At 37.1% G+C, this 17199-nt stretch overlaps 1 protein-coding gene across 2 annotated transcripts in view; it reads right to left on the bottom strand.

Moving 5' to 3' along the window:
• The window catches only part of il1rapl1a (interleukin 1 receptor accessory protein-like 1a), a 79508-nt gene that overhangs the window by 27590 nt on the left and 34719 nt on the right, over positions 1 to 17199 (bottom strand). For both annotated transcript variants that reach the window (XM_079881044.1, XM_079881045.1), the window contains exons 3-5: positions 12568 to 12853; positions 8934 to 9120; positions 8122 to 8275 (exon numbers count right to left, since the gene is read on the bottom strand). In XM_079881044.1, the coding sequence (XP_079737170.1) occupies positions 8122 to 8275; positions 8934 to 9120; positions 12568 to 12853 (627 nt within the window). The remainder of the gene's footprint in view (positions 1 to 8121; positions 8276 to 8933; positions 9121 to 12567; positions 12854 to 17199) is intronic.

Here is a 17199-nt window from a genome sequence, read left to right as displayed (position 1 = left end):
GTTCAATGACCATGGTATCACTTTGAAATTACTGTGTGATTTCATGTAATATTCTAATTTTCTGAGATTTTGATTTCGTGGGTTTCATAAACTGTAAGCCATAATCATCAAAATTATAACAAATAAAGGCTTGAAATATCTCACTTTGCATGTAATGAGTCTATATAATATACCCTCAAGTTGTTTAAGTAATGACAAAATTGACACCCATTTTTGGGTGAACTATCCCTTAAACACATTTAGATTTGTTGTAAAGGGATAATAGATGCAATTTTAAAAATATGTAATTAATTAGCAGAAATAAGTTAATGCATCCCTTAGTTTTGACCCATCTACTGGGTTGACTAGTAAAATAAATTCCGAAATAAAAGTACTTTTAACACGCAGTAGTCATCATTTATTTCTTTTAGTAAAGGCAGAGATGTGGCTTTCGGACAGCAAATAAATTACCACACAACCTTGGTATTTGTCAAGAAACGTTCGGTAATTCAGCTGGGGATTTTTATGTGGGTGGTGGGGGTAAACTATTACCGTCTGAATAAAGCTTATGACCGGTTTCAGTGGTTTATAAGGTGAAGTGAATTACAACGTCGATTTTGGCTTGTTTCTTCTTCACAAAGCCAACAAATGACTTCAGAAGAGTTGTAATACAGCTCACGAGTCTTATAGACCACTTTTATGGTACTTTATTTAAGCTTGTGACCTTCATTGTAACTGCATGGAAAATAGAGCCAGCACAACCTTCAGAATAATCCTTTTGTGTTCCATGGAAGAAAGTCAGTCATATGAGTTTGAAACAAAATGGGGGTGAGAAAATGATTAAAACTCATTTTTAATTTTAGGGTGAACTATTCCTTTAAAATAATTTGTTTTTGAGAATATGAGAGTCTTTAATGAGCCTGTCAAGACTGTAACTATCATAACATGCTTTAAACGCAGCTTGAGGACATGCAGAGATTGAGAGGACGAGAGAAAAGGGAGAAGGCGAGAAAGAGAGAGAGGATGAGTCACCATACAAATTGCTTGCTGTCTGGTAGAACAATTACACAGCTAATCTAAGCAATGAGCAATGTAGTGTCACCACGACTCGAACCCACAACCATGACAAACACCCTCAATATGAAGATGCTATCGTCTCCATGTCTAAAAGTAAAAAGACAGAGAGGAGAATTCACTAAGATTGAATTGCGGCCACTGATAGCACCATTTATTTGCGAACACTGTCTGCATTGTTTGAGCGCCCAATTCACTAACGTCCACAAATTCGGTGCTGAATTTAGATATAAAGGAGGTCTTTGCACTAAAAAGAATCAAAATAGTTAAACCTGATTGTGATAGTTAGTTAATAGCTGAATAAGCAGCTATTTTTTGCATTAAAATACTGGATGCAAAAAAGGCGCAACTGTTTAGTGAATCCGTCCCTGAGAGAGGAGAACACAGAGAGAGAGATGAAAAGAGAGAGATAGAGTGGAAATGTGGGTTGGCTTAGAAGCAAGGGATGAGTGTGATGGAAGGATAGCGTGATGCAGAAGAGGAGAGAAATAAAAACACTCAAGCCAGCACGGTGGGGAGACTGGTTACACTCAGCAGGGGGGAAGCTACAACCCAGAAAAAACTACAAGAATCCGTCCGCTTTTAAATTCCTTCATGCTCTGTTTGTGTGTTATTGTTCTCTTTCACACACACTCACACACATCCGTAGAGTAGCTTCTGTGTGTGAGATGAGTTCACGGAGTTTGAGACTGATATATTGACAGACTGCGAGTAGGAGAGGTGTGATAGCGCAGGATCCCTCTGAGGTTCACAACTCCTTTTCACCAACACGCGCGCACACACACACACACACACACACACACACAAACACACACACACACGTAAGCACATTCAAACTCTCGCAAAACACTCGCATGCACGTACATAGCCTCAAAAGGTAACTGGACATGCTTAAAAATGTATAAACGTCTATGCATTAGAGTAGATGCACGTTTCCAAGTTGGAAGTCTGAATTCGAGTGCAGCTCTATTGCACTTTTCCAGGCACATTCTGGACATTCTGATTTTATGAATTATGAATTGAATGGGACACAGCATCACTAGAGGCACCTGTGTGAAATTGATGGGAACTGACTCTAAGCTCCATTAAAATGATCTTGCAATCAGCTAATTGAAAGTAATAGCAAAAATATATGCAATAGATGGCTTTAAGTGTCGAACTAGTTTTGAGGGCCACTGTACACTCACACACGCACACTTAAATTGTATACTTTTTTAGATAATTGGAATGAGGCAATATTAATATGAATGATTATCATTATGATTAAATTAATAAATTATTACTATTATTAAATAAAAAAAGATAATAAATTATTTGATAATATTATTGATATACACTCCGGTTCAAAATTAAAAAAATTACTATACTTATAAAATATTCTGTTCTATTTCATAAAAATGCTGTTCTTTTGAACTTTCTATTTTGTTACTTCTAAATGTTGTTTGGCTATTATTATTAACGGCCATATTCTTTTTGGATCATCAGTCAACATATTCTCTGTAAACACCGAAGGTTTCATAATGATCGCACAGGGAGGTGCAGCTTTAATTTAACAGAGGTAAGTGCCCTAAAACAGTCTCATTCATAGATCGTCATTTTAAGTCTATTTTGATGTTAACCTGACAGAAAGGGATGACGTCCGAATGGGCGAATAATTCACTTTGTAATTAGTCGGCCCATTTTCTCCAGTTTGAACCATTCATGCAGATTTGTGGAGCACTAGCCTATACAATAAATACTATTTCAGTCAATATTAAGAAATAATTATTTTGTGCCAAATTTTTTTTTTCCCACCTCCTCAGAAAAAAACACCTCTGATTCTGATGTAGGACCCAGACAGTTATTTTTAATCTCTCTCTGTCATAGTTCATATTGCATAACTATTTGTGCAGTGCAGGGTAAATAATTCACATGCCCCTCTGACTGCTGAAACACAATTTTTCCATTACATATAAACCCAAAACAAGGGAACAGCTAATCAAAAACACGCAACTTAAACGGTCTGAGAACCTTTTCTAGAACACAGATGTAACCCACACCTAACAGCCTTAGCTGCGGCTTAAACTACAAGATAAACCTTGTGTGAACTTTAGCCTGCAAAAGTGTCCTAGCATTAGCCAGAGAGCACGGTTCGCTGGCGAAACTAGGGCAGATTTGATGCTTGGGAGAACACGAGAACGTATTCATTGCGATCACTGCAGCACACTGCGCTGGATACGATTCACTTTTGTAGAGCATTCAAAATATCTGACTCTGTTTTCAGTGATGACAGAGATTTTCATGCTATGCATTATTCCTGTTCAGATGTCCTTGAGAAATAAACTGTGAGATAAAAGGAAGCTCTGAGGGGAAGAACTACTGGAGTGGAATGTAAAAAAGGTGGAATGTGTGTTACTGCCGTGTGTGTGTGCAGGGACGTAAGCTAATTGGGTGAGAGAATTCTACGGTTTTACGTATAAGGACATAATAAAAATTTTAAAAATCATCTGGTGGTTAGCAGGTCTTAAAATGAGCTAAATACAACCTCAGATGAACAACATCACATGACACTGTGGACCTGCAACCTAAATTAAAAATAAATAAAATATGTTCCTATTAGGATGAAATAAAGTGGATTCATACTTAGAAATACTAGCTATGGCCCTGTGTGTAAATAACATAACATAAAATAAAAACAATAACAGTGTCGGAAATTCCCCAACATGCAGAAAAATGAGAGTGTGTGTGTGCATTATTGGGTGACTAAGAGAGAGTTAAGTTGTCGCACTCTCACTTAGCGGCATCTGTAATTATTCCTTAATTAAATATGATTACATAACTCTCTACTGATTACGGGCACATGTGCACACACACACACACACACACACACACACACACACCGACACTTACACAAAAACACACACACACTTATCTTGTCCTGATTAGACTTGACAGATGCAAGGTGTTGGGAGCATGTGTAAAGAACGTGCTATCACAGCCCCACTGCACTATAGGGGATTTCAAGACAACGGGGCTCCAATCAACATGGAGATCAATGGATAAACAAACAAACACTCTCTTACTCGTGTATCATTTTGTAACCATTTAATACCTACCCTGCCACTCAGCAACGCTTCCCCTGCAGGCTACAGTACCCACAAACCCTTCTGTCATATATGGGCGACTGGATCGAATCTGAGCGACTGTCCTCGCCTGACCGTTGGTAAAGGTGGGAGGGGTAAAGAAAGGTTGGCATTGTCCCTGGAACACTCTGTCGCAAGTCCCTCCTGGGCACACACGCTTACACTGCTCCAAACCTGCCGTTGGCATGGACACCACGCAAGTGTCCATGGAAACCACATTGTCTGTACTAAAATAGCAATAGGAAATGCAAGCTACTTTTGGAAACTGTTTTCCAGCAAGCGCAAAAACACACAGCTCTGCATCCGGAAGCTGGACGCCTCTTCTAAAATTCCTTGGCAAGATAAAAATATAAAAATTGACAAATTAGAGATAACTAGGGGTTTTATTTTTTCTCTGCAGAAAAAATAAAAAAATCTGAGAAGCAGGTAACTTGTGTAAAAGCCTCAATTTGATCTCCATTTTAATCACATTGCTCTCTAGGGCAAATAATCAAAATATTAAAGATTTGTGATTTCTAGAAGAAATGACTGATAGTTTCAAGGACATTCCTGTTCTTTTAAAAGTATTCATTTATTGAGACATGATACCAACTTTAATATGTAAAAACAGCATTTTATATGACCTGTGGTTACTAAGGCATGCTCAAAGCAAAAGCCCAAAGTAAAATACAATAATAATGAATAACCAGAATTATGAATAATTAATTTTCAGGGTAGTTATGATAAACTGAAAGGTGCTAGAAAATAAAATGGGCTGGGGAAAATTAAATGGGATGGAAAGTTAATGTCTGACACTGAAAAAAAATATTTTATAAAATAAAATATTTATTATATATATTGTAAGGGAAATTACACACACACACACACACACACACACACACACACACACACATACATATATACTGTATATATGTATAAATAAGTTCCCTCACAAACTGCTGGTTTCAGAGACATTTCCCCCCACACGATTTGATAGCCTTACATAATGAAGTGATATAAAAAAATAAATATGATTTGTCCCATTAAGTGTTCCTTATTGCAAAAAAATCTGACGCTTGTATTCATTACTGAGCACCTCAACCATTTCTAATGATTTTATATTCTCTGCTGCCATTTATCTAATATAAAAACATATTCAGACTTTTTTCTTTTTTTGTCTGTCTTTGTAACAATATCTTGTTTTCTCCAACTACAGGCAAAGCATGATGAATCACTGGGTGAGAAAGAGGGCAGCAGACCAGCCAGGTCAATGTGCAGGACATCAGACTCTACAAGAGCATGACGCTCCTGTGTCCTGCAGATATATCATAGGACAACGGTAGTGTACTGAAAGGAAACTTATTCACTGTTAAAAACCAGCCTGAATTATTTCTCTCTCCTATTACTATAATAACCAGTTTCTATGACTGATATGGAGTTCACACCCAAATACACACATACAGCTCACACAGGAAGTCATTTTTTCTCTGTTTGTGTGTGCAACGTGCATGATTAACTGTTTAAACACATTTTTGGCTTTCTGCCTCGAGTGAGGATGTACAATAGCACTGATTCACATCATTGGGCGTGTATTTTTGTAGGTCAGTTTCACGCTTCAGATTTTCAGAAATCCACGCATACAAAAAGGCACAAAAAGACCCACCGCTCCAATCGTTGTTGTCGAAAACCATGTCCGCAGTAATAGACTGTCTGTAAGTACTCAAAAACAAGAAAATGATTCTGTGTTCTTCCGCTAACTTCCTCCCTCGGGCACACAGGCAGCTCCACCAGATAACCCGCTGCAGAGATGTACCATCGAGGCAAGTTTCTGTAGCAATTATAGAGACGTACTGCTGTAACCAGCTCAAAACAAATTGAGCTATAGTGCTTTGATTCTGCTGTAACTGCTATACGACTCCTAACATCAAAACTCCGTCTCCGTGATGAGGGTTAAATCAAGCTACGGACTAACTTTTACTGTTAATGGTGGTTTTTCCGTTGAGAATCATTTGCTGTCCTGGACTATAAGTTCCATCCAGGAAATCGTCCCTGAGAGTCTAATGCCATCCTAAAATAGGCTTTAAATGAGCACGGGAAAAGCAGCGCAAAGTGTTTTAATAGGTTTCAACTGAATGAGGGTTTAGGAAGGAAGAGAGAATAACATCTGACCTCTTTTCACCTGTATGTGCCGTTTTATTGACCTGCTATAGTGGCAGAAAGGACAGAATCCACAAGGGGCCAATAAAAATATGTTTAATCGTAGACAGAGATGTTTAAACGTAAAAATATAGGTGAAAATGACCTTTCCACTGCCGGCTTAGTGTTGTGTCTGTATAAATGTCATTCTATATCTCTCTCTATCTCTATTATTGTGAGTGTAGAGTAGTACATCAAATGTGTGTAGTGGGAAGAGCACATGCTCACGACACATATGAGCAGTTGTGCTCACGGGAAAGCAGGTCTGGCCTTGTGTCAAAACTCAATCGTCATTCTTCCTCATTGCCTCTCTTGGCTATCCTAAAGGCCAAAAGCCTATGAAAAATAATTTAAAAAAAATGGCTGTGTTTTCATTAACCACTTCATCACAGCATTTTATATTAAAAGACCCTGGTTACTGTATTCACATTATTTAAAGCTGCAGTGTATAATTTCAGTGGCACTAAATGCTATTTTACATGCCTGGTGCAAGTCTGCACAAAATACTTTTAGCCTATTTTATCTATACACTGTAATAAATGTCGGTAATTTTTACAGAAAAACACTGTAAAGATATCTTACCATTAACAGTGAAATTGTAATTGGTTTAACATCACATTATAAGCAATTTTACTGTAAAATAGTCAAATGCATGGTTTTTGCATATAAAAACTATGAATTGCCATATAATTTACAGTGAAAAACAGTGAAAGGACAGTTTCAGATGTTCAACAGTACAGTTTATGCCAATAATGTGCATTAGGTTGTTTTGTGTAACACTTTGTTATTTAGTTAATTATTGAATTTTTTTAGTGTCATGTGTGTGTATGTGTAATGTTTTTTATGGCTGTCCATATTTTATGGACAAGCCATTTACGATGAACCCTGTTTCCTCATGTGGCTTTCTAATGTACAACCTGTATCATTATGGTGGTTATCAGTAAATATTGCAGTACAAAGCAGATTCTAATATATTAATACAGTTATAAGTTGTAAAATATACAGGCACCTATAAGCCATCCTGTAATACCTGAAACATTTTCACTGTTACACTGTATATTATATGGTGAATTTCTTGCAATCACAGCTGCTGTTTTTAACTGTAAATTTAATAGAATATGTTTTAAAGTGTAGATCATAAAATGCGGGACGAGGCACATACTGAAGTTTAATAATTAGTGTTTGTGTTTTTATTGACTTTTTTTTGTTGAATAGTGAATAACTACACTAATGAACACTAACAAAAGAAAAAGATCTTACACTGTCCTGTTATTTTCTGTATTCGGTCTGTGTTGCAAAAATACATCAACAATACATTCAATTACAGAAAATGTCTTTAAAAAATAAATAAAAAAATAAAAAAAAATGAAAGAAATGGTTCAAGCACTCTCATTCTAAACTGTATGATATATATATATTTTTTTATCCGTGAAACATAAAAGGATATAAATGAGGAATGATGACTTTGACTATCAAGCTCAAAAAAGCAGTCCATATGACTCACATACAATATTCTGAGTCTTCTGAAATCATATGATAGCTTTGCGTGAAGAATAGACTGAAAACTTGTATTGACTGAAAACTTGTGCATTAATGATACATACACCAAAGTCATTGTTAACAAAAGCATGACACAGTGAGTGTGCCTGAAACCAAACAAGAAGCAAAAAAAAAGAATAATACCACACGCTCCAAAAAACTCCCGACCCCTCTCAGCAAGACTATTACAGCAAGTGCTCTCACACACTGAAGAGACGTCACGCGGTACTACCTGTCACGCTCAAATAGGTCGTCCTCCGCACCAGGAAGCCTCCGAAAACCAGCTCACAGGTGTAGTTGCCGATGTCATCCTCCCTCACTTCCTGTATGGAGAGCAAGTCTGCGGTCTGTAGCACGCTACTCCTCCACTGCTGCACATTACACTCCTGCACACCCGCAGGCAAAGAGAAATAGAGAAAAACTATAAAGAAACAAAGAGACTGCACAATATTGCATGTGTATACACATTTGTATATTTTCATAATGAAGAAACTCATAGGGGAATTCAATAAGAATAACTGTGCTTGCCGACAGCATGCAAATCAAGTAATGGCACAAACACGCCCCACAAAAATCAGTGCTAAACACAATTTCTTGATCTTGCGGGTCGCAACGCAGCGATCCAGACACCCGAGTTGGCTCTTTAAAATGCAGAAAGTGCACTCGACTGTATTTTATAACGCTCTTATGCTAATTTGATCATCATTTGATGAATTACTGCTACCATGATCGATAGAAAATGTACACAAACACTCTCTTTTAAATAATTTTCTGTTTATGGCTTTGAATGTGTGGCAAAAGCACATTGTTAATTGCCCTAGGCAAATAGCGCTAACTTTTGTGAATAAGATAAAGTATAATAACCCTAATTTACATAAAAAGGAGGTGTGTTTGCACTGAAAAGAATGACAATGGCTTAATTAAAATTCTCAGGGGACAGGTGCCATGACGCTGGATTGCAGGTGGTTTGTTATTAAGATGCTGTTTGTGCACTGAATGGCGCAACCGTTTAGTGAATTCACCACAGAGTATCTCACACCGTACCTTGTACCACGTTATCTGCGGTTTTTCCCCAGGCTGAACGTAATCCTGTATATCAGGACAGGAGATGTCTTTACTCTTTCCCAGTTCTCCTTTCTCAGTGTAGCGCAGTTTTGAGTTATAACATCCTGCTGTGTCATTATCGGCAACCAATAGAGTCATAGACACCTTCATACAAAACGTGGAATTCCTGTAACACACACACACACACACACACACACACACACACACACACACACACACACACACACACACAGACAGAGTATAAAAACTGTGCTTTCTGCAATCAGATTAACACATACTCACCCAGAGACATTAAATGTGTTATCTCACAGATCCTATACACTAACAAATTAAATCAGGCTTTATTCTAGGTTTGACCATGATGGAACACAAATAATTAGCGTTTTACTGACAGAATATGAGAAGCAAATGAATAGAAAATGTTTTCTCAAAGGTTTTAAAGGGTCATTTCATAAATTTTTTATCACTTTACATTTTCCCTGAGGTCCACTTATAATGTTCGTTAATGTTTTTCACCAGAAAAACACGTCAAAATTAATATTCCACCCTCTCTTTGACCCTTAGAATTAAACTAGATGTGTTTTTTTTTTTTTTTTTGCTGAAGACTTCTATCAAAGATGTGAAAGTATGGAATGAGACAAAATTCAGTTATAAAAATTACAGTATGTTTTCATAGTACAATGAGCATTTATTTATTCATTTAAAAAAAAGATTTCTCATTATATGACCCTGCATTTTGTTTGCATTAAATTCAAAGTCAAACTAAATTACACAGCTCCAAACGCATATTCGGATGCACACACACCTATACACACACTCTGTAACTCAGAAGCATTGCATGTCAACACACACTTCTCTACATTGATGTGTGTCTCCATTAAAAGTGCATTAGTGTTTGTTTTGTCCAAGGGCTTTGAGTTTAATAGCTGCTGATAAGATTTGTTGAAATTTGACCTTTTCAGTGTAATGACCTCAAACCTCCTACCGGGTTACCATGGTTACAGTGTGCTTGGGGCGGCAACCTGCAATGCACTTGTCTTTCGTAAAATGCATAAACAAATTATCTAAAAAAAATACCTATAAGCTCTCTTTATGGCCTATTAACCGTATAGCAAAGACTATTTTTACACGCTCACTATTTTCAGACACTCACATATGTCAACAGAGTCTTGTTTTATCACCCTATAAACCTAAAAAGAATACTAAAATATCTGCTCTCTCCTGTCGGTGTGTTGCTGAAAACTATTGTTTATGGTTTAATCAGCTCAAAGACAGTCTCAGAGGAAAGAAACACAACAACAACAACTCTATTTCCTGTTGTTAACTGGGTTCTTAATAAAAAAGCCTACACAGGCAGCCTCCTTCTTAGGCAGCATCCTAACTGGACTGGAATCTCATAAGTGACAACTAGTGGCAATTAATTGGTTTCTAGGGGATCAATGTTTGGCTAGTTAATTTAGGCTGTTATTCATTGCTGGTAAATGCTGTAATCTCAAAAATATGCTGACAAAAATTGTTTTTTCTCCATTGTCACTCATTCTAAAGTAGCTGTGCATACTGACTAAATCATACCGACTAACATAAATCATCAAAATTTCATTACCTATGTGAAAAGGCAGTAAGAAGAAATTCTAAGATTCAAACATTAAAGCTAACATACAAGGGCGTTTACACCAAGGGCGATAACTATTACAATGACTACAACTATAACGTTTGAATACTTGTTCTAATACTGTGAAAATAGGGAAGTCCACACCCCAACGAGGAAAAATATTGTTGGAATCACTTTCAGAAAGATATTTCTAGCTGATTAAAACAGCCGAACAGGATTCATCGGACTTTTTAAAGAGGCAGACGTCATAACTGCAGCGAGCACTTGATAAACAGAGCATTAATGTCTGTTGCTGTGGCTATAGTTATCATTATAGTTATATTTATAGTTATCGGTCTCGCTGTGAACGGGTATACAAATACAAAAAAAAAACGCTATTTCAAATTAGATTGGATTTATTCAAGTATTGAATGCAATGTATATATTCTGTCATCCTTTACTCAACCTCATGTTGCTCTAAGGGCATGTTTACACGACAATGATGTACTAAAAACGGATTTTTGCATTGCATTTTCACATATTTTCACACGGATCCACGTAAACTACTAAAAACGCTGTATTATGCATGCCAGGCCAGTCAAGTCACCTTTATTTATATAGCGCTTTTAACAATACAAATTAACAGTGATAACAGGAAAATAATGTACAGCAGATCTAGAAGAAAATAGTGTCATAGTCCAGCTTAAGTAAGTTCAGTGATGGTTCATTTTTTTTGTTATAAAGTGTTAATTTTGCTGTATTAATTTAGTTTTTCTATACAGCCGCTCTGGAGAATACATTGATGTCATCATCCAGCTCAGTTCAGTTTTTATATAATGGTGTCAATGCAGGCAGATCAATAATATTGTTGAATATTAAGTGTCCCCAACTAAGCAAGCCAAAAGCCAAAGGCGACAGTGGCAAGGAACCAAAACTCCATCAGGTGACAGAATGGAGAAAAAAAAACCCTTGGGAGAAACCAGGCTCAGTGGGAGTGCCAGTTCTCCTCTGGTCAACGAACGAACAGTGTATGATTCTGATTCAGGCAGCATTACAGGTCAGAAGTCAGATTGGATCGATTCGGAACATTCAGAATATTTATCCAGTTCCATCTGGCTGAAAATAAGAGTCATCACGCCGGTATGGCCGGCATGGTCAGAAGTTGGCGATGTCACTTTGTTAGGAAACACTACTCACCTATAGACTGAACATGAAATACGCATGTGCATGACATCTCTGTTTTCCCAAATTCACATTTTTGTTGTTTACACGGAGACGATAACAGAATCGTTTTTAAAAACTTGAACTTTGAATCCCATTTTCTAAGTTTGTGTTTTCAGGCCGCCAAAATGCCATTGCCAAGTAAAAGTTTTCCGTTTTTAGTTGAAAACAATCAACGTAAATGTAAACGGCCCCTTAATCTGTATGATGTTTAGTTCTTCTTTTTCTCTCTTTCTGTTTTTTTTTGTTTTCTGTACACTCACACATATACAATGAGAGTGACATTTTGTGATGCAAAAGTGAATATGATGAGTATATTATTTGCTTTGACCTCAAGTCAGTTGGAACCTGAGCAAATGAGGACCCTGGAGAGTTGCCTGACTGTTTAATATGTGTGACAGTGGCCTGCGGCATTATAGGAGAGTGCCGGAGTGTCAGTGTTTGATTGATGGATGACAGAACGTCTCACTGTCCTCTGCCGTCGCTCACTTACTTCACTTCCAGTTTTGCTGTCCCTGAGAAGATTCAAATACAGACACACAACCCTAACACACACACACACACACACACACACACAATACACGCATACAGTAATACACATAAGCTAATTTTCTCAGCATGACGCTTTTCTTGAAGGCTTTGAGAGACAATCAAAAAACATCAAAGGAGGAAGTTAAGCATATTCCCAGAACCGGCTAATGTCCGAAAGGCAGAGTGTGTGCGTGTGTCTCCCTGTGGATTTGCATATTTAAGCATATGAGTGTTCACGCATACACATGTGCGCACGTTTCACTCTCTCACCTCAGAACGCAGGAGTACAGACCGGCGTCCTGCAGCTCAGCAGGCCGAAACCAGATGGCATCTTCCTCTTTGCTCATGCGTACCCCGTCAAAGGAGATGGGCTCCTCAAAATCGCCATGTCCCAACCCAGAACTCCGGTACCACATCAGACTAAGTCCAATGCTCTGTGCCTGGGTGTAGTTGGCTCTGATGTAACCATAAAACAGAGCACACTTTATCCGCACCGGCTCTCCGTGTAACACCCGGTACTTCAGATAGTCCACGGACCAATCAGTGCAGCCGTCCACTGCAGAAAGACAGGAGGACAGAAATATAAGTCTCCGCACCTTTAGAATTTTGCAAAGTTTCATTAAAGTGCCCCTAATATGGTTTTTTGAATATTCTCTTTCATGCAGTGTGTAACATAGCTGTTTGTGAATGTAAACATTCTGCAAAGTTGTAAAGTGGAGTAATTTTTCGTCCGAATCCTACTGTCACTAGAAGATACATTTGCGTAATGCAAATGCCTATGTTGTACGTTGTCTGCCCGCGAACAACTTAAAGGATTAGTACGATAAGTAAAATGAAAATTAGCCCATGATTTACTCACCCTCAAGCCATGCTAGGTGTATATGACTTTCTTCTTTCAGACGAATACAATCGGAGTTATATTATAAAATATCCTGACTCTTCCCAGTTTTATAATGGCAGTGGATTGCAACCAACAGATTGAAGCTCAAAAACGTGCATCCGTCTGTCATAAACGAACTCCAAATGGCTCCTGTGGGTTAATAAAGGCCTTCTGAAGCAAAACAATGAGTTTGTGTAAGAAAACTATTCATATTTAACACGTTACAAAATAAAATAACTAGCTTCCGGCCAAACGCAGTCTACTTGTCCCTAATGCGCAACTAACGAAATTTATGATGGCAGAAGTAGTGTATTGCGTCAGGGCGTAGCGTAAATATCAGCAGTAGGCCTATGTCGCATTACTCGCATAAGTTGCGTTTTACACTTAAGTGGAATCCATATGTTCGTTTGGCCGGAAACTAGTTATTTTACTTTATAAAGTTATAAATATTATTATTTTTCTTACACAAATTCATCGTTTTGATTGAGAAGGCCATTATTAACCCACAGGAGACGTTTGGAGTTCTTATATAATGGATGGATGCACGTTTTTGAGTTTCAATCTGTCGGTTGCAATCCACTGCCATTATAAAATTTGGTAGAGCCAGGATATTTTATAATATAACTCAGATTGTATTCGTCTGAAAGAAGAAGTCATATACACCTAGGATGACTTGAGGGTGAGTAAATCATGGGCTAATTTTCATTTGAAAGTGAACTACTCCTTTAACCAACCCACAACACGTTGTTTTACTGACGAATGCTTCTCAAATCTCGAAGTTCAACGTGGGATTCACAAAACGCTTGCCCTTGAGAGATGGGTCAGTACCCAGTACAGTATATTTGGACCAACTTGCTCCTCAGAATCACAACCTGTAAGTATGAATAATTATTGATGTATATATTTTCTACCAGGTGTTCAAAATACCTCTTTTGTGCTTTATATTGTGTAAGTTTCCGGCTAATCGGCTCGCGTTATTACTGTACTGAAATACTTCTGCTAACAAGCTGTGGGCCACTATTACCCAAAACTGTGTCTATTAATGCAGATTGTCTGTTGTTCTTACTACTTTGAGAAAAGATAAAGGATGAAGCAAGATTTATTTTTACAAACGTTTATGTTACATCAGTCATTCACGTTAGTGTTGGGCGATCATATGCACTTTAATTGATACAGTTAATAGTTCCCGCATGTGCACCGCAATAAATTAGAAATATACACATCGGTTTGTTGATGGACATACCCTTGTTAATGCTGATGGCGAGGAATTACAGTTGAAACATCTCATAATGTACCTCAAACTGAGTAGCGTGGTAAAATTTACGTCATCGTTACTGTCTTTACAGTTTAATCGCTGAGCTGTAGGAAGCCTCCGGACAGAGCTGACGTTCAGTTATGGTAATAAGCGTGTAGATTGATTCTCATCAGAAAGTCATGAAAGTCAGGCGCAGGAGACCAATCACAACAGACTGGGCCATTTGGCCAATCAGAGCAGAGTAATCTCTCTGAAAGAAGGGATGTAGAGAGACTGATTCATCCGATGAGTCGTTTGAGAATCATTAAACAATGTGTTGTTGTGCAATGTATATTATGAGAAAAAGTTTTTTTTTTTTTTTTTTTACTTTTGATGCATGTAAACCTGTTGTAGGAGACTTGCAAAACACAATTAGGAACCTTTAAAATAGCATAATAGGGGCACTTTAAACACCATTTGATGTCACTTTAAACACCATTTGATGGCCATCCAGCAAAACATAAGACATGCAATGTAAGTAAAACATGACAGAATTGTCTTTATCAGGTGCAATATCTCTTTAAGTTACCGTACATTATATTTCATTGAGCTAAATTATTTAATCCATAAACACACATAGGATCCTGTAGGTTGAAAACAAACAAACAAACAAAAAAAACATTAACTTTTGCAGATAAAGCTTTAGATACAAACACACACACATATGCCACTGTGATAAAAGTCGAATCTTTGAGCTATTGAAATGCAGATTTTGACAGAAAATCTTATAATTGACGAGATGTTAAATCAATATGAATCAGAGTTCATTTTAAAGCTTGGATGCTATAGAGAAGTTAACTCGTGCAAGTAATTATACTCTAACTAATTATGTTTCATTGTTGTAATTAACTGCTGTGTTTTATAATGTTTGCATATGCAAGTGTGTGTGTGTGTGCTGGAGGATCGCTGTGCGCATGTGTGCGTGTACACACAGGAGATGGCATGAGCTTGTAATAAAAGCAGTTAATTGCTTTTTTTAAACTCTGGAGATGAAGAAAATAGAGCTATTAAAATCTGATAGGACAGTCAAATAATCTACTGTAGCGTTAATATCCAAGACCTAAACGGCCCCACATTTTACATAATGTGATTTTGCAAAGTGACCCTAACAAGACCAACATTTTTATTTATGTGCATTACATCATTTGAGATGGCACTGGTGGCCTTGAACAGTGATGATTGATCTGCCTCTGTCTGATTTTCTTTCCAAGTAAAATAAGCCCAAATTGTGACAAATACTACTGCTATTGCAATTCAAAAGCAATACACGTTATATATTGGGTATATGAGTATTAAATCTTTCAAGCCCTATATTGATGTCGAGATTAATTAATAATTGAACAGGTTAAAACACGCAGGAAAATCACTAAACCGTAAAAAGGTTTTCTATTTCCATTTCTATTTGACCAGACCCTAAGGTTTTTATTTATTTATTTTTATTATGTTAAAATTAGCCAAATACCAGTGTGATGTATACATACAATTGTGCAAATATACTTCACAATTCAAAGGATTTAGCATTAGGAGAGGATAAATGAGTCTTGAAAATAATCTCCCAATGCAAAAAATCTGAATTCTCTTAAAATGGGCTATATTTTCTTTATGCATAATACAACATCTTTTTTTTTTTTACTTTTGACTATGGGTGAAATTTGTCCAGGATATATTTTTTAGTGTTCATGAGAATCAGCAAACAAAAGGCAAATATCACAGGCTCTTCATAAACACACACACAAATGTTCTTTTACTTGTTGTGAGAGCATTAAAAACACAAAGGCGTATTATAGAGCCTTGCACCCCCAAAATGATTATATTTTTCAAGAAAAGAAAAGCACTTGTCATTGAGCAAAGTCCTCTGTGTTCCTGCTTGACTGCATTGCCCTTGACCAAATTCACAAATGGCTAAATCCGTCTCTGTAATAACTTCCCAATTGTGTTCAAATTAAGTGAAACCCATTACAGAACATTTCCTCCCGATGCGGAGGACAGAACTTCCACTCATTATTTTGTGTTCCGTCTATGCTGAAAGGTATGAAAATAAACAGCATAAACTGTGCGGAAATGCTTAGTGACACACTGCTCATGTACAAAACGCACCCCTCAAGACGTTTTCCTTCATGCCGAACTTGGATGCTCGTCACTTATGAAAATGCTGAGGCAATAGATGGCAGTTTGCTGAATCTTTTAAATGAATAAGATAGTGAATAAAATTATTTGATGACGTGCATTCTGCCAAATCAATTACATTTATTATGACAATTACATCACCCTTCTCTCCCACAACACTCTCCTTCTTCCTCCATCTCTCACTGTCTTGTCTTACATCTGTCTTGCATCAGTATGCTGTAACTGTACTGTCTGATATGACTCTACTAAACACGGTTAACCTCTTCAGGTGTCATCATACCCTGCTCTCCATTAATCCCTTTTCTCCAGTTCAGCCACTCTCCATGGTGCTGAAGTCTAGCTGTTTCATTTTATTTTCATGTTCTACTGATATCAACTTTAATTTTTTATGTTTGGGGTCACAGAGCCTTGAATTATGTTTGTGTAAAATAATAATAGCAATTTTGATATTTACAACTTATTTTACTTGTCTAAAATTGAAATCTAAAATTGTTTAAATCAGTTCATCTGATCTTAAAGGGAAAGTTCACCCAAAATTCTGTCATTACTTACCCTTATGTTGTTCTAAATCTGAATGAAGTTCTTTCTTCTGCTGAATACA

This window comes from Squalius cephalus (genome assembly GCF_949319135.1).
Source record: "Squalius cephalus genome assembly, chromosome: 9".
NCBI classification, from domain to species: Eukaryota; Metazoa; Chordata; class Actinopteri; order Cypriniformes; family Leuciscidae; genus Squalius; species Squalius cephalus.
This window is presented reverse-complemented; position numbering and strand designations above follow the sequence as displayed.